This window comes from Ascaphus truei, chromosome 8 (genome assembly GCF_040206685.1).
Source record: "Ascaphus truei isolate aAscTru1 chromosome 8, aAscTru1.hap1, whole genome shotgun sequence".
Taxonomy (NCBI): Eukaryota; Metazoa; Chordata; class Amphibia; order Anura; family Ascaphidae; genus Ascaphus; species Ascaphus truei.
The window spans coordinates 72546505-72565761 of record NC_134490.1 but is presented as its reverse complement, the minus strand read 5'-3'; the positions used below and the strand labels follow the sequence as shown (position 1 = coordinate 72565761).

Sequence of the window (19257 nt, the reverse complement as noted above, 5' to 3'; positions counted from 1 at the left end):
GGTTTGGACTGAGAGAAAGAAGATTAAAGAAAAGAAGAAAACAATGACAGATGAAGATAGAAGAAGGTGACAGAAGATCAAAGAAAGAAGATTTTTTTTTACCTGATGCTGATCTTCAATGAGGATGGCGTTGGATTGCGGGTGATGACTTTGCGGTACGAGAGCTTCCTGATACGCCGGAATTCGGAGGGTGAAGACTTCTAAAGGTAAGTAAAATATTGAATGTATGTAAATGTCTTTTTTCAGGTGTTTTTATTGTATTTATTTTAATGTTTGTGATTGCCCATTGACTGCTAATGTATTAATCTGTGCCCCTTTAGGGTACAGATAAATACAGTGACAGGCAATGCATTTTTTGGCAAATGCTTGTGTAGCCCTGGTCCCTCGTAAGCCCTCACCTTCACTGCAGAGTCGAGTACATCAGGTGGGTGCCGGGAGCGTTGCGGGGGCGCGCAGGTGCCGGTGCAGTGTGCACGAGCCTCCGGTAAGTGCAGGGAGCCGCCATCTTTAAGCATGCGCAGAACACCGCAGGTTGCGACGGTCATTAGAGGGAAGCGCATGCATGCGCAGAGTAGGCAATCAGTGCAGGGAAGGGCTCAAAGGAGAACTACAAGCCCCACGATGCACTGGGGCATGTCACATGGACGCAGCTAAGCCAATAGGGCTGAGAGGATTCCCTGCTCAGGATATTGATACTTCTCACACTCTGCAGACCATGCCAGTCGGAGCTGGGACAAGGAAGGGGTAGGTTGTGTGTACAGGTGTCTGTGGCACCTGCACTGGGCCAGATACCCCCTGTTAGGCCCCAACTCACTTTTCAGCTTATGGTTGCCGCAGGGACCGCCCCAGTAGTTAGGGACACTGCCCTTGTAGCACCAGAGATAGGGACACAGACAGGACGCGGCTGCGCTCTGGCGTCAGGTGGTCTGGGACCGGACCATCACCTGCAGCAAAGGACACTCTTCATGGTGACACCATCCAGGCGGGACACCACCCAACGTAGAGGCGGAGGCTTCGAGGGTTACAGCAACGGATCCATGGATCCCATCAACCTCTACAGCATCTGCTCGCCCGGGTGTGGACACACCCGGCAGGTACCCAACTCACCAGTGCACCAACTCACCACTTTAGTGGGGCAGCGCTGTCTCACACATTTGGGGGTGGGTTGGCGCTTGGGAGACTGGAACGGTTCAGTGCTAGGAGCACCTCGGTATATTGGGGTAAACTCCACAGGGGTGTGGACATGATGTTGGAAAGGCACGGTGAGGGGTTATGGCCCTGTGACGTCTGTGAGTGTCTATCTTCTTATTATTCGTGCTACGAGGTGTATAGTAAAACTGTTATGCTTTACACGTGTGTATTCTTTATTGTCCTCTAACGGGGTAATTACGCACAGCGGAATCCCATATAGGTGGAGGCGCTACCGATCACCAATTCAGGTACACCCCAGGTTCTGCAGGGATGGAGTACATAAACAAATAAATACATATTTTTAATTACAAAACAGATAATATATAAATAAATAAAACATGATTAAATCAAACATTCTGTGAGTAGATAAACTCACACACACCCTGGGATGGCCAGAGGATACTCAAAAATGTGTTCCGTATATAATAATTTTAATATCAGAAAAATATGGAAAACATCTCATTTGAAACTACAGTAACTCAGGAATACATTCATTTAAAAAAAAAGGAGTGATATCTACCACATCGTTAAAATCAAAAGGATGTTTGGTTTTAAATGTGAAAATCCAGTACTGTTCCCCCCGTAACAACTGTAAGTCTTTGTTACCTACCTACTCTAATATTATCTTTGAGGGACTCAAAAGCTTAAAAATGCAGTGCTTGGGCGTCACACTGGTGTATCTGTAAAAAATGATCAAATAAAAATGTTACTGTAGATGTTTGCCTTTATCTAAGAAATTTCTTGTAATGTTCTTAATACTCCTTAAGTGTTCAAAAATCCTAATCTTTAGACACCTAAATACTGTGTATACCACAATCACAGTGCAACAGTGTGCAACTCCATTATTTGTACCAAAACCTTCTCTAAAAAAGTACAGTATGTGTTACTGTCGACTCTACTTGGAGCCTTCTAGCAATCATGACACTAAGTGGATACACAATATCCCCTATAGTCAATCCCTTCGTTTTAGGAGGAATTGTATAGAAGTGTCATCATTTGTGGATCAGGCTAATCTCTTAAAAGTTTGAACATACACATTATGCTAAGGATATTGCAGAGCAAGCGTACCAACGGGCTCTCAAACAAGAGAGGGGATCTCTTTTGAATTATCGCAGAGGTAAAAGACAGCAGTATACAGTATAAAGCCATGTCGGTTACACTCTCAGGCACTGAATCTTCCAATGGAGGTTGAGAATTCAGGAATATGTACATTGGCGTCACCCAAATTATCATCAAACTAATTACTAAAACTATATAATGCATAAATGTGTATCAATTTGATTAAGTGCAATAAATAAGTGAAGATATATTAATTAATAATGACAATATGTATATATACATATATACATATCTATATATATATATATATAATATATACATTATATATATATATATATATATATATATATATATATATATATATATATATATATACACAAAATAAAGAACCTTTATGGGTTGGATAAATAGATAATAAAAATGTCAGAGACTTGCGTCTATCTAAGACATTTCTCATAATGTTCTTAATATTCCTTAAGTGTTCAAAAATCCGGATTCAAGCTGAGCGCATTTTATTTGTCCCAATTGTAAGTTACTGATATATGTTGTGTGTTTTAATACATTTACTGGTGTACTGTGTGTCCTTATATATAATGTGTGTGTGTATATATGCTGTGTATATATATGTGTGTGTGCAGAGCAGTGTATATGTGCATTGTATGCCTATATAAATCTGTAAAGAGTGACACCTGGCTGCCATGTCTTGTCACAGCCTGTTTGATTAATTGATTATTGCTGGTCTTTGCAGATCATCAGGTCGTTCTATAACCAGACATACGAGCGTCGTTACTGGAGGGCGATGCCAGATGGACTGCTCACCTCCCTCTGGTCTCTCTCCGTGGCCATATTCTCTGTAGGGGGGATGGTGGGCTCCCTCTGCGTGGGCTATTTCGCCAACCGATTTGGGAGGTGAGGAGGTGGATGGAGGGTGGAAGAAAGACTATGGGGAAGGGGAGGGGAAACATGAAGGAAGCAGAGACTCCCCTGTTTATGTACACCCCTGTATATATAGTACCCCATGTATGTACAGAACCTCCTGTATATGTAGACCCCTATATCCAGTGTACCTTCTGTATGTATAATACCCCCTGCATGTATAAAACTATATACAGTATATATAGTCCACCCTGTATGTATATAATCACCCTTTATATATAGCACTCCTGGTATATGATATATATATATATACTGTATATATATATATATATATATATATATATATATATATATATATATATATATATATATATATATATATGTAGAGGTATCAGTACCGTGTTAGCCAAGCTTCAATAATCAAAAAATAAATAGATGATACCGTTCTGTGGCTAACGAAATGCTTTTATTTGTGCGAGCTTTCGAGATACACTGATCTCTTCTTCCGGCGATGTTACAATGAATGAAGCAAGGATAACTTAAAAACAGTGTCTCTTGGAATGTTATCTGTGCTTCTCCTTCCCCCGTGTGGATGTGTTTTATGGCTGGAGGTGTCAAAGGGTAACTGAAAGCAAGTGAAGAAAGAGTGTGTATGTGTATCAGTGTGAATAAAAATGAATAGAGAGCCCACAGTATAAACAGTGCTCTACACAAGGTGTGTGTGAAGTGAGAGGGATATAAATGGTGTGGGTGGGTGTGGAAATGTGAGAGTTTGTAGCACAACTAAAAGTGTGTGTGGATACTATGTGGTCCCTGTTGGTGTATATGGATGGAAAAATAAGGAGTATTAGTATGTGTGAGAGACAGCAGTGTGTGCATACATATAGCACAGTATGTACAGACATGGCCTTTAGCACTCATGGGAAGAGAGTTCGCTAGTGTCAGTAATGACTCATAAAATTTCGATCTCTGTTTAGGCCACTGCTAAGTGTCCCGAACAGTTGCATAAATTTGTATTCATGCAACCGTCTCTCTTTCGGGGTTTTAAGATTACCTTTGAGTATGGCAACCCTCAGATCGCAGTACAACTGAATGCGGGACAAAACCATGCCAGGACCCAAGATGCAAAACCTGTGCAATGCTCTACACAGCGGACACAATACAAATACCACACAAGAATCGGGAATACAAAATCAGAGGAGGGTTCACCTGTTCCTCCAGCAATGTCGTGTACCTCATCATGTGCATGAAATGCCCAGGGGGCTGCTACTACATAGGTGAGACAGGACAGGGGCTAAACAAGAGAATGAACCTGCATCGCCACAGCATCACACGCGGAACAAGAGACAGTCCTGTTGGCGAACATTTCTCTGACTCTGGCCATAAGATGAACGATCTGAGGGTTGCCATACTCAAAGGTAATCTTAAAACCCCGAAAGAGAGACGGTTGCATGAATACAAATTTATGCAACTGTTCGGGACACTTAGCAATGGCCTAAACAGAGATCGAAATTTTATGAGTCATTACTGACACTAGCGAACTCTCTTCCCATGAGCGCTAAAGGCCATGTCTGTACATACTGTGCTATATGTATGCACACACTGCTGTCTCTCACACATACTAATACTCCTTATTTTTCCATCCATATACACCAACAGGGACCACATAGTATCCACACACACTTTTAGTTGTGCTACAAACTCTCACATTTCCACACCCACCCACACCATTTATATCCCTCTCACTTCACACACACCTTGTGTAGAGCACCGTTTATACTGTGGGCTCTCTATTCATTTTTATTCACACTGATACACATACACACTCTTTCTTCACTTGCTTTCAGTTACCCTTTGACACCTCCAGCCATAAAACACATCCACACGGGGGAAGGAGAAGCACAGATAACATTCCAAGAGACACTGTTTTTAAGTTATCCTTGCTTCATTCATTGTAACATCGCCGGAAGAAGAGATCAGTGTATCTCGAAAGCTCGCACAAATAAAAGCATTTCGTTAGCCACAGAACGGTATCATCTATTTATTTTTTGATTATATATATATATATATATATATATATATATATATATACAGTGTTCGACAAACCTATACATTTGCTCGCCCCGGGCGAGTGGATTTAACCCCCGGGCGAGTAAATATTGGCCCAAGCAGCACACGTTTGGTACTAGGTGGCGAGTAGATTTTTTTTGTGTGGCGAGTAGATTTTTTGGTGATTTGTCAAAAACCGTGTATATATATATATATATATATATATATATATATATATATATTGTACCTCATGTATCTATAGACTTCCTTGTATATAAAGACCCCCATTATATATAGCCCCCCTGTAAATATACCCTCTCCCCCCAGGAGGAATGCCATGCTGCTGGTGAATGTTGCCGCCCTAGTGGGAGGTGCTCTCATGGGACTCTCTAAACTTGCCTGGTCTCCAGAGATGCTGATTATCGGGCGCTTTGTCATCGGGATTTACTGTGGGTTCTGCACTGGTCTGGTGCCTATGTACATTGGGGAACTGGCACCAACCGCGCTGCGTGGAGCACTGGGGACCCTCAACCAGCTGGGCATTGTGGTTGGAATCCTAGTGGCTCAGGTGGGTACCAGGCTGTGTGTGGAACAGTATCCTGTGCTCTGTGCTGCTCTTGTGACATCTTGTGGTCACACCTGGGAATAGCATGGGAATAAATGTCATCTATATAACTAACCCTTACGCTCTCCATCTCTCCCCCCCACCCGCCTTACTGATTTCTTCTCTTTCTGCCTTGCTCTCCATTCTCCCCTTCCTCTTGCTTTATCTCACATCTCTCTCCCCACCCTTTCCTTTCTTCCTTCTTTTTAACCCTCCCTCCCCTCTTTGCTCTTTCTCTCCCTCTCTAACCTCCTTCTTTCATTCTCCCCCCTCTCTCCCCCTTCTTTATCTCTCCCCCTTTTTAGCTCTCTTCTTCCTCTTTCCTCCTCCACCTTCTCACCTCTTTCTTTCTCTCATCCCTCAGATTTTTGGGCTGGAGTTTATCCTGGGGTCGGTGACTCTATGGCCTTTGTTATTGGGTCTCACAGTTTTCCTATCAATTATTCAATGTGCGCTGCTCCCCCTCTGTCCTGAGAGCCCCCGATACCTCCTCATCATCAAGGGCGAGCAGGACAAGGCACATGACAGTGAGTACTGTGTCATTATGTGTAATATCAGCACGATGACCTACAGTCCCATTTTTACAATTTTCGGTCTCTTGTGCAAACTCCCCCCTTAAGTTTATCTTAACGGTACCCATTAGGTGCTGCTTGGCATCAGAATCTAGCCATCATTGATTTGTGAGGTCATTTGGATGTGCAGGTGAAGCACCTTCTACAGGGGACAGGTTTGTGCTGTTCTAGAAACAGAAGCCAGAGGGAGAAGTGAGGAATGTGAACACACTATGCCACACTTTGCTATATATAGAACTTGCCTTGTGGGATAGAATTACATATATACACTTAGATTGTAAGGTCTCCAGGGCAGGGATTTCCTTTCCTATTGACTGACTTTGTTGCGCTTATTGTATTATAATTCCCTGTACTATATTGTCTTTATAAAGTGCTGAGTACATTGTGGGCGCTATATAAATAAAGATATACATATATATATATATGTACACAAAGTAAGTTATGGGGAGTAAAGAAGTTATGAAACCCCACCACCGTACAGCAAAGATAAATATCCCACTTGTCAGCACGTTCATATATTTCAGAGAGGTCGGCAACCCCGCCTTTCCCCATTATCTCTTAGTATACAATGCTTCCACTGCAGCCAGGGATTCTGGGTAATGACATGCAAATGAGCACTCAGTGTTTCACTTTTTGCTTCTTATATACACACATGCGCACACACATATACATACACAGTTTTAGTCAGTATATATGCAGTGTGCGTATATATGATATATACATGGGCTCAGTCCTGCAGAAGCTGCGCGGTTCTCAGGATGTGGCTAACGATATCCAGGAGATGAAAGAGGAGAGCGCCCGCATGGCACAGGAGAAGCCGGTGTCCTTCCTGGAATTATTCAGCTCCAGACAATACCGGCACCCGATAATTATCGCCATCATGCTGCAACTGTCCCAACAGCTGTCCGGGATCAATGCTGTGAGTAACCATATATACCACCCTGTGTGTTATATCTCTCACTGTGTGTTATAATACCCTCTGCGTATGTGTTATATTACCTTATTTCACCCTCTATGTTTTTATACCACCTACATATATGCTATATTATCCTTCATATGTGTCATGTCAGCCACTGTGTATCTACCCTTTTCATAGACCAACATGAAATTCATTCATAGACCCAGATCCACAGAACTCGGTTAAGTTCTTTCAGAGGCATTAGTGCCTGTTTTAGTGCTATGGGGATCTTCCAAGCTCCCAAAAATGGTGTTAAGGACCATCTTATTGCTAAGACGGGCTGCCGGTAACTGTAACGGCTCTTGGTGTTATTGATGTGGAAAAGAGGTGCGGAACACCTCCTCGCAGAGACACAGTAGGCTGTTAAAGTGAACGCAGGACTTAAAGGCAAAAGAAATTGCGTTAGGTGCTAACCGGACCTAAGTGTTAAACAATTAGAAGCCACAGTGGCCATGAAAGCTTGCATGCCTTCATGGTCACTAAGGTAGCCAAGAGGTTAATACAAACACTCTTATTACCCTACTACCCATTGTATGACATAGCGGTACAACTGCTATCGCATACAAGGGGTTAACCTCCCCCTTAATCCCACTGGGTGGCCTAAACCTCTGGCCCCAGGGTGCCTATCCCATAACACACACCCCCTAAGAAACCTATCCCCCACCCCACAGTTCAGTTTATATATATATATATATATATATATATATATATATATATGTATATATATATATATATATATATATATATATATATATATATATATATATATATATACACACACACATATTTAGATATGAAAAAAGAAAGCGCATTCTCCACAATTATACCAACAATGTATTTAAAAGGGTGTAGTTAATAACAGATAGGTACACTCAAATGGTTAGTTCATATGAAACTTGATAGTGTGTATAGAAACACACTTGAACCCACTGCATGAAGCTGAAGTGCGGATATTGTGAGCTCAAGTCCTCTGAATACTTTCCACAATTAGTATGATAGTTTCTGGAGGAAGATGCAATAGGGTGTTAGTCCCTTCTATTAACTTGTCGAAGACGGGGATCAACCTTCTAATTGCTTATTCATCTTAATAATGTCACTAATCAATGGACATTACCTTGCATCGCATCCAGCGTTTGTCTGGTAAGGATTAGCTGTCACTAATTCCAAGCGATATCCTCTTGACTCCTGTATATAGAGCTCATTGTGCATATCCATGTGTAACGTCCTGCACAGTTGATAATGTGAAACAAATGACAGTAAGAGCTGAAGTTGTGAGCCCAAAGGGCACCCGTGCTCTGTCTCTCACTCACGGGTATATGTCCGGCCTCTCTGCTCAGTTGAACAAATGAATAGCTGTCCCTGAGGAAGTCGCAGAGATGCGACGAAACGCGTTGGGTGATTTTGGAACTCTGTTTCTTGAATCTTCCCAGCTTCACTGCAGAGACCTCTTTTGGATCCATCTCTCACAGCGGTGCATGCAGCTCATCACTGAGCTGAGAGAAGTGAGGCCGGACGTATACCCGTGAGTGAGAGACAGAGCACGGACGCCCTTTGGGCTCACAACCTAAAGCTCTTCCTGTCGGTTTTTTCACATTATCAACAGTGCAGGACGTTACACATGGATACGCACAATGAGCTCTATATACAGGCGTCAAGAGGATATCGCTTGGAATTAGTGACAGCTAATCCTTACCAGACAAACGCTGGATGCGATGCAAGGTAATGTCCATTGAGTAGTGACATTATTTAGACGAACAAGTATTTAGGAGGTTGATCCTCGTCTTCGACGGGTTAATAGAGGGGCTAACACCCTCTTGCATCTTCCTCCAGCAGCTATCATGCTAATTGTGAAAAGTATTCACAGGACAATATCCGCACTTCAGCTTCATGCAGTGGGTTCAAGTGTGTTTCTATACACACTATCAAGTTTCATATGAACTAACCATTTGAGTGTACCTATCTGTTATTAGCTACATCCTTTTAAATACATTGTTGGTATAATTGTTGGAGAATGCGCTTTATTTTTTCTCATTTAATTGAATTGGAACCTTGTTCATTTGAAAGCTGCTACGTTTCCACAACAATATCCTACTTAGTTCATGTATATTATATCTTATATTGATGGCAGGGGGGACCTGATCACATTTAACTATTGAAATACTTGCACTACTTTTATTATATTTGCTATTTGTGTTTGTTATCAAGCCTTCACATGTTGCTTTTCACCTAATGATATTTAAGTGATAACTCACCACAACTTCAATTTATCTTTGTTCCCGTTTTATTAATCACACCCACTTCATATTAATTAAGGGAGAACTACATATTTTTTTGTTTTCTTGCTTACATATTTGTATTTACATACATAAAAAAATCAAACAAAACATGGTTTTTGCATATATTCAGCTTCGTGGTTCTCCGTTAAGCTCAGGGAGACTAACGTCCGTTATCAATTTTGATACTGGACCATTGGGAGCCCTGACTAATCGGACCTCTGTGGATCTGGGCCATAGATGGAATTATAGTGTATAGAGCTCTAAGCGCCTCACAGGTCTCCTCCTCACGTGTACAAAGCTTTCAAAATGTCACCTGTCTTATTTCCATATTTCACTTTTGAAGAGTTCTCATGTTGGTCCATTTAAGGTATTAGAACCTATGATAATACTACACTTCTCCAGTACCAGCACGGCTACTAGAACGTGGATCTACTAGGGTGCTGCTTCACCATTCCTCTTCCTCTCTCACCCTCTGTGGCAGGATGGCCTCGCGGCAGGGTCAGTAAAACATCAGACATAGTGTTAGGCTTTAAGCATAGTGGTTTTATTGGTTCGCACTAACACTAAAGAATGGACACCCTGTCCCTTTAAAGCAAAATAAACCATAAAATAAATAACTATTCCCGTTAGGGAAACTAACTAAACTTTACTCTGGCCCTTTCTAACGGTGCCGCCAGCTAAGCTGGTTGTCAGCCCAAAACATGTCCTATCTTATTCAAACAACAGTCTTTAAACATTGCTGAATCTTATTTAGGGCTTATCTGTTATTGGAAGGGATTCCTATCCCATGGTCTCCTTGTAGCTTCAACAGCAATCAGGAACGCCGGTTCCGGAGAGCAGGCTGTATCCAGCCCATGGTAGTTTTTATCCTGGGTGGGCGTCCCAGCAGCCTTGCTTCCTGCAGGGCTGGGGAACCAGAACAGCCAAGGTCCTTCCTGGCTGGGAGAAGCATCTACACTCCTGGGGAAAAACTAACTCAGCTTGTGTAAGCCACTTCCTGCCTTTTAAACCTGCAGTCTCTCAGGAGTTATTCCTGCTTAATTAGCTGCAGGTGCATGTAGCCTCTCCAGGAGGAGTTTAACGGCTTGTATGCTAGAAGCACTCCTATGCTCCTCACTCCAGCATACTGAGTTAGTGACTCCATCACATATCCTCCTCCCCAGTGTAACATTGTCCTGTGGAGCGGCCCATGCACAATTCCCGTGTACCAGCATCTTTCTCGGAAATGTCCAATGTCGCCCCCCCTTTTTTTTCTTGACTTCCAAATCAGGCATTTTCCCTTTGGAGCAATTACCAGGCCTTCTGGGCCTGAAGATTGGTATTTAGCTACCTCCTCTTTTCCTTTCTTGTTTGTTTTTTTCTGCCTCTTCACCCAGGGTGGGTATAGGCAACGTCCATGAAAATTTGTCTCCATTGTTTGCGGTCTTGGGCTAGATGTTGTTGGGTGGTATAACCAGTCTTCATTAAATGTTCTTCGGCTAAGGTTGAAAGGGCACATAACCAGGTCCTCAGCTTTTCACTTAAAGTATCTCAATGTTGTAAACCTAACGCCACCCTTCGGTCGTTTCCATGTCTAACCAGGTTCAGCCGTTAGGGTTATTTTTGGAATTATATGTGTCGGCATCCGCAATTAGTGGCCTAACCAACGCCACCGTCTATTTTCTATAACGGCCGACACATTTTCGGAAACGTCGTATTTTCGTTGAATTTCTGCTTTGGTCGTTCTACCTGTATATTTGGTTTTTGTTAGTCGGCGCAGGCACCAATTTTGGAATAAGTCCAGTTTATGTTGGTGTGGAATCTTTCCCGGCCAGGTTTCACAACCGTATAATAAAGTCGGTAGAATAACAGCTTTGTAAATGCGGACTTTTGTCTTTAAGCGTATGACTTTACTGGCCCAAAGTTTCTGAAGTGAGCCCCACGCAAATGTAGCTTTTTGTATTCTAGCGTTTATTTCTGATGAGATGTCTCCATTTCCGGTAATATTGCTTCCAAAGTAGGTAAAGTGGTCTACAGTCTCGATGAGCTCATTTTGAATGTGGATCGTTGGGTCAACTAGGTGGTTGCAGCACATTAAAAGTTTGGATTTACAACTACTCAAAACTAGGCCTATTTTACGGGCCCCGTTTGTCACTCGATCCACCATGCACTGTAACGAGTCCAATGAGTCTGTGATCAGAGCAATGTCGTCAGCAAATGTTAAATCAGTCAGTACAAAGTTATTTGGATAAACGATCACACCTCCCGACTGATTATAGAATGCTTTTGTCAGGACAGCATCAATTCCAATGTTGAATAAAGTTGGTGACAAAATGCCCCCTTGCCCAACTCCGGAATTTATTGTAAATTCGTGACTTTCCTCATTGTAGGCTTTTATTTTGCAGGATGTGCGGAGGTAAAGGGCTGAAATTATGCTACATAATTTATTAGGTATTCCATCCAGTCTTAGTAAGTTCCTCAAGCTTTCTCTATGAATGATATCAAAGGCGGCAGTAAAGTCTAGGAAGGCTATGTAAGTTGATTGCCTGAGCTCTTGTCGCAGCTCTACTACCTGTCATAATGCACTAATTTGGTCAATACATCCTCTTCCTGCTCTAAAACCGGCCTGATTTTCACGTGTTCTTTTTTGTCGCCCATCTTTTATGTGATTTAGTATTATGGCTTCCAGTATCTTATACGCCAGGTTGATCAAGGAGATTCTGTGGTAATTTTTCCAATCACTTCTTGCTCCTTTTTTGTGTAGGGGCAGCAGCAGCGCAGTTTCCCATTCTTTTGGGATTCGTTCTTTTTCCCAAATAAGTGAGAGAACATCTTCCATAGCGCCAATAACATGAACTTCACCAGCTTTGAAGAATTCAGCACAAAGACCATCATCCCCTGGGGCTTTGTTGTTCTTAAGTTTATTGATGACTGCGGCGATTTCAATTCTGGTTGGAGGGGTGTCGCAAATGTTGTATGGCCCATGAGTAAGCATATTCGGATTTTCAATGTCACCTTTGAGAGGAGGTGGGTCGATTAAGCAGCTCTTCAAAATGTTCGCCCCACCTATCTAATCTAGCTTCCACGTCCGTAATTTTATGTCTGTTTTTGTCATTGATGCATTGGCTGACAGGGTTTGAATATTTGCCAGCAGTAACTTTGGCCAGTCTGAAGAATTTTCTATAATCACCATGTTATTGAGCAGTTTCAAGTTCAGCGGCTATAAGATTGTAATAAGCTCTCTGTCTTGCCTGGCGTTCCTTTTTATTTCACGGGCGAGCTGTGTAGCAAGAGGGTGGTTGTTATTTGCAAGTGCTGTTTTCCGTCTTTGAGAAAGATGGATAGTATCATGTGAAATCCAGTCCTTGTTCTGTTGTTCGCATGGTGGAATACATTGACTGACTGTATCTTGCATTTTTTGTCAGAGGAGCGACCATGCTTCATCTACTGAATTGGGTTTTTGGGCAGTTGGTGTTGTTTTATCCCAAAGCGATTCTTGAACTTGGTCTCTTGTTGTTGGATCTTGAAGACTGATAATGTTGGAGTGTCTTTGAATTGGTTTCTTTGTCCTATTTTGGAACTTAAGGTGAATTTTCTCACAAACTATAGCATGGTTGGTTACCACATCAAGTCCCCAAAAAGACCTACAATCACTGATTGATTTGTTCCATTTTTGCTTGATTAATATGTAGTCAATTTGGTTTCTAGTCTTTCCGTCTGGACTGATCCACGTTTGGAGATGGCGTTTTTTGAGACAAGGATAATTGATGTGAATATAGAGCCTCTCATTATCAATCGACAAACCTGCCTTCACGTGGCGCCCCCTCGTTTCTAACAAAAGGGGCTCTGTCGACCCTTGGGTCTAGCTTCCCCTTGGATATATCCAGCTAACAACTTCCATGGATCGTTTCCAAAGCGATCAGCCTTTCCGAAGGCTAAACAACATTGGTTGTCTTCCCTTACTTAGCATTGACTATTCTCTTTCACAATCGGCAGACTTGTCTTCAACTCTTACGGAGTTCTCAACTCCAAGTACACTTCATAGCACTTCTCTTTCAGAGTCGACAGACTTGTCTTCATCTCTTGCGGAGTTATCGTCAACTCCAAATGCACCTCTTTATGCTGGATCAAGGATTCAGCTTCCCTTCGCTCCTCCTTTCTTTTGGCCGACGTTCCCGTGACAATTTCACCTGTCACTCTGGTCCACAGCACATCTCGGCGCCTTTCTGACACACGTTGTCCTGGCATCGCAGGCTCAAGTGGTTTGGTCACTTCCTCTGTGACTTGAGTAATACAGTTCTTTTTCTTCTTCTTTCTCTTTGTTTTATTAACTCCAGAGACATCAGTAGTACTGAGCATACACTCCCTGTTATCATGTTCCACGTCTTTCTTGCAGTCACAATGTGTTGCTTGCTTTTGCAGCTGTGGGAGACAATTTTCATTGTGCTGCTCCTGTTGCCACTGTAAATATTTGAGAATTTGGGGTTCATGACAGGCCCAGCATATTGAATCTTTTAGAAAGTCACCTGGTTTCCTTCTAGCCGGCATGGCTCAGAATTCCTGGTCACTGACTCCAAGGTTATGGGGTCCTGTGCTCTGTGGGTAAAGCTCTCTTCCTGGGGCCACATATGAGTCATCATTGTCATCCTCATCATCGTATGGCCCGAAGGGACACTGTTTTACATGGTTATGTACATTACACAACAGACATTTGACGTCGGCTATTTAAAAAAAAAACGTTTTTTTTAGGCTTTAAGCATAGTGGTATTATTGGTCCACACTAACACTAAAGAATGGGTACCCTGTCCCTTTAAGGCAAAATAAACCATAAAATAAACAACTATTCCTCTAAGAGAAACTTACTAAACTTTACTGTGGCCCTTTCTAATGGTGCCACCAGCTAAGTGGTTGTTAGCCAAAACATGTCCTATCCTATGCAAACAACAGTCTTTAAACATTGCAGAATCTTATTTAGGGCTTATCTGTTATTGCAGGGGATTCCTATCCCAAGGTCTCCTTGTAGCTCCAACAGCAATCAGGAACGCTGGTTCCGGGGAGCAGGCTGTGTCCAGTCCGTGCTAGTCTTTATCCTGGGTGGGGATCGCAGCTGGTCCCAGCAGCCTTGCTTCCTGCAGGGCTGGGGAACCAGAACAGCCAAGGTCCTTCCTGGCTGGGCGAAGCCTGTCTACCCTCCTGGGGAAAAACGAACTCAGCTTGTGTAAGCCACTTCCTGCCTTTTAAACCTGCAGTCTCTCAGGAGTCCTTCCTGCTTAATTAGTTGCAGGTGCATGTAGCCTCTTAAGGAGGAGTTTAACGGCTTGTATGCTGGAAGTACATATATGCTCCTCACTCCAGCATACTGAGTTAGTGACTCCGCCACATCCTCCCTCTCTGTATCCCTCATCCCTCCTCTCTCTGCAGGTTTTTTATTACTCTACGAATATATTTGAGGGGGCCGGAGTTCCACAGCCAGTATATGCAACAATCGGTGCCGGTGTGGTGAACACTGTATTCACTGTGGTGTCGGTGAGTAGGGAGGGGCTGGATGGAGACAGTGTGACAGTGTCTAGGTGTATATGTGTGAAAGTTTCGGGTGTATATCTGGTACATAAGTGTGACTATGTCGGGGTGTATATGTGTGACTGTGTCAGGGTGTATATGTGTGACTGTGTCGGGGTGTATATGTGTGACCGTGTCGGGGTGTATATGTGTGACTGTGTTGGTGTGTATATGTGTGACTGTGTTGGGGATGTATATGTGTGACTGTATAGGGGTGTATATTTGTGACTGTGTCATGGTGTATATTTGTGACTGTGTCATGGTGTATATTTGTGACTGTGTCATGGTGCATATTTGTGACTGTGTCATAGTGTATATATGTTACTCTGTTGTGGTGTATATATTTGCAGGACAGTGGTGTATATGTGAAATTGTGTAGTGGTGTATGTGTATGTACTGGTGGATATGTGTGCCTGTGCCATGTGTATATGGGTGTATATGTGTGAATGTCTTGGGTGTATATGTGTGACAGTATCAGGGTGTATATGTATGTATGTATGTATGTATGTATGTATGTCTTTATTTGTATAGCGCCATAAATGTACATAGCGCTTCACAGTAGTAATACATGTCATTTAAATAACAAATATAAATAACAGATCATGGGAATAAGTGCTTCAGACATACTGTAAAAGTTTCATTAAGGAAGGAGTCCCTGCTCCGAGGAGCTTACAATCTAATTGGTAGGTAGGGAGAACGTACAGAGACAGTAGGAGGGAATACTAGTAAGTGCGTCTGCAGGGGGCCAAGCTTTGTGTCATGTGTCCATGATTATCCAGTGCTACTCATATGCTTCTTTAAGCAGATGTGTCTTAAGGTGGGTCTTAAAGGTGGATAGCGAGGGGGCTAGTCGGGTATTGAGGGGAAGGGCATTCCAGAGGTGTGGGGCAGAAAGTGAGAAAGGTTTAAGGCGGGAGAGAGCTTTAGATACAAAGGGGGTAGAAAGAAGACATCCTTGAGAAGAACGCAAGAGTCGTGATGGTGCATAGCGAGAAATTAGGGCTGAGATGTAATGAGGGGCAGAAGAATGTAAAGCTTTAAAAGTGAGCAGTAGAATTGAGTGTGAGATACGCGATTTAATCGGAAGCCAGGAGAGGGATTTCAGGAGGGGAGATGCGGAGACAGATTTAGGAAAGAGTAGAGTGATTCTGGCAGCAGTGTTTAGGATAGATTGTAGGGGAGACAGGTGAGAGGTAGGAAGGCCGGACAGCAGGAGGTTGCAGTAATCGAGACGTGAGAGAATGAGGGCCTGAGTCAGAGTTTTAGCAGTTGAGTAACAGAGGAAAGGGCGTATCTTTGTGATATTGCGGAGGAAAAAGCGACAAGTTTTAGAAACGTTTTGAATATGAGAGGAGAATGAGAGAGAGGAATCAAGTGTGACCCCTAGGCAGCGTGCTTGGGCTACTGGGTGAATGATCGTATTTCCAATAGCAATGTGGAAGGATGTAGTAGGGCCAGGTTTGGGAGGTAGTATAAGGAGCTCTGTTTTTGCCATGTTAAGTTTCAGTCGGCGGATGGCCATCCAGGATGATATTCCAGAGAGGCATTCAGAAACTTTGGTCTGTATAGCAGGTGTAAGGTCAGGGGTTGAAAGGTAAATTTGTGTGTCGTCAGCATAGAGGTGATATTTAAACCCAAAAGATGTGATTAGGTCACCTAGAGAGAGTGTGTAGAGAGAAAAGAGAAGGGGTCCCAGGACAGAGCCCTGGGGTACCTCCACAGAGAGATCAATAGAGGAGGAGGAGGTGTTAGCAAAAGAGACACTGAAGGTACGATGGGAGAGGTAAGAGGAGATCCAGGATAAAGCTTTGTTCCGAATACCAAGAGTATGGAGAATGTGAAGGAGAAGAGGGTGGTCCACGGTGTCGAATGCTGCAGAGAGGTCAAGTAATATGAGCAGAGTGTAATGACCTCTGTCTTTGGCAGCGTGGAGGTCGTCAGTTATTTTAGTGAGGGCTGTTTCAGTAGAGTGAGCAGTGCGGAAGCCAGATTGTAGAGGGTCTAGTACAGAATAGGTGTTGAGAAAGTGTAGCAATCGAGAGAATACAAGAAGTTCAAGGAGTTTGGATGCAAAAGGCAGGAGGGAGACAGGTCGATAGTTAGAAGGACAGGTAGGGTCAAGCTTGCTGTTTTTGAGTAATGGTATAACGGTTGCATGCTTGAAGGATGAAGGAAAGGTACCAGAGTAGAGGGAAGAGTTAAAGATCTGTGTGAGCATAGGGATTATAGAAGGAGCAAGAGGTTTTAGGAGATGGGAGGGAATGGGATCAAGAGGGCAAGTGGTAGAGGGAGAAGAGGAGATCAGCAGTGATACATCCTCCTCCGAGATAGCAGAAAAAGAGTCAAGAAAGACAGGAGGAGAGTTGGGAAGCATTGTGGGATGGGAGGAGGCAACAGATGGAATGTTCTGCCGTATGGACTCCACCTTTTTCTTAAAAAAGTCAGCAAAGTCCTGAGGTGAGATAGAGGAAGAAGAGGAGGCAGCTGAGGGTGGTCTGAGTAGAGAGTCAAAGACAGAAAAGAGACGGCGTGGGTTAGACTTGTGTGTGTTGATTAGTGATGAAAAGTAGGTTTGTTTAGCCTGAAAGATGGCAGAGTTGAAACAGGATAGCATAAATTTGTAGTGAATGAAGTCTGCGAGCGTATGAGATTTCCTCCAGAGGCTTTCAGAGGAACGAGTGGAGGAACGCAGCATGCGTGTGTGGGAGTTTAGCCAGGGTCTGGGGTTAGAAGGGCGAGGACGGCAGAGAGAAAGTGGGGCATGAAGATCAAGAGAGGAAGATAAGGCAGAGTTGTAGTTCCTGACCAGGTTGTCAGGGTCTGAAGCAGAACTGAGAGAGGAGAGGGAGGAGCGTAAAGTGGAATCAAGAGCTGGTAGGTTAATAGAGCGCAGGTTTCTGCAAAAACGAGGGCGAGATGGAGATGGAGATGGAGAGAAGCGAGAGAGAGAAAATGAGATGAGGTGATGGTCGGAGAGAGGAAAAGGGGAAATGGAGAAGTCGGAGAGAGAGAAGTTTTTAGTGAAAACCAGGTCTAAGTAGTGGCCATCCTTGTGGGTGCTGGCTGCAGTCCACTGTTGAAGGCCAAAAGAAGAGGTTAGAGAAATAAAGCAGGAAGCCCAAGGGAGAGAGGGGTCATCAATGTGGCAGTTGAAGTCCCCAAGGAGAAGAACAGGGGAGTCTGAGGAGAGAAAGAAAGAGAGCCAGGATTCAAAGTGAGAGAGAAAGGCAGAAGGGGGATGAGTAGAGGAAGGTGGGCGATAGATGACCGCCACATGGACCGGGAGAGGAGAGAAGATCTGGACTGTGTGAGCCTCGAAGGAGGGAAAAGCAAGAGAGGGGGGAATAGAAACTGTTCTGTAACGGCAGAGAGAGGAGAGCAGGAGCCCCACGCCTCCACCCCTGCCACCAGGGCGTGGAGTGTGGGAGAAGGAAAGGCCACCATAGGAGAGGGCAGCTTCCAGAGCAGAGTCAAACTGAGTGAGCCAGGTCTCAGTTATAGCAAAGAGAAGCAGGGAGTGAGAGAGAAAGAAGTCATGCACAGAGAGGAACTTGTTAGAGAGGGAGCGAGCATTCCAAAGGGCACAGGAGAAAGGGAGAGAGGAGGGAGGGTGGCAGGGGATGGGTATGAGGTTGGAGGGGTTTACACCAGAAGGAGTAGAAGTTGCATGTGGAAGGCGAGGACGAGAGCAACTAGAAATAAGGCAGGGACCAGGATTGGGAGAGATATCCCCAGAAGCAAGGAGGAGAAGCATGGACAGAAAGAGAATGTGTGAGGATGATTTGTAGGTGTGTGTTTTAGTGCAGGAGGTATAGCTGTATGGTGACATGTGTTTGATGTGTGAGGGTGTATATGTGTGACTGTGTGAGGGTGTACTGTATATGTGGGACAGTATCAGGGTGTATATGTATGACAGTGTCAGGGTGTATATGTGTGACTGTGTCAGGGTGTATATATGTGATTGTGTCAGGGTGTATATGTGTGACAGTGTCAGGGTGTATATGTGTGACTGTGTTAGGGTGTATGTGTGTGACAGTGTCAGGTTGTATATTTGTGACTGTGTTAGGGTGTACATGTGTGACAGTGTCAGGGTGTATATGTGATAGTGTCAGGGTGTATATGTGTGACTGTGTC

General features: G+C 43.6%; 1 protein-coding gene across 1 annotated transcript in view; it reads left to right on the top strand.

The window, feature by feature from the left end:
* LOC142501959 (solute carrier family 2, facilitated glucose transporter member 3-like) overlaps positions 1 to 19257 on the top strand; it is a 47789-nt gene that overhangs the window by 14151 nt on the left and 14381 nt on the right. The window contains exons 3-7 of the mRNA XM_075612594.1: positions 2999 to 3159; positions 5503 to 5743; positions 6144 to 6306; positions 7083 to 7270; positions 14986 to 15090. Coding sequence (XP_075468709.1) covers positions 2999 to 3159; positions 5503 to 5743; positions 6144 to 6306; positions 7083 to 7270; positions 14986 to 15090 — 858 coding nt within the window. The remainder of the gene's footprint in view (positions 1 to 2998; positions 3160 to 5502; positions 5744 to 6143; positions 6307 to 7082; positions 7271 to 14985; positions 15091 to 19257) is intronic.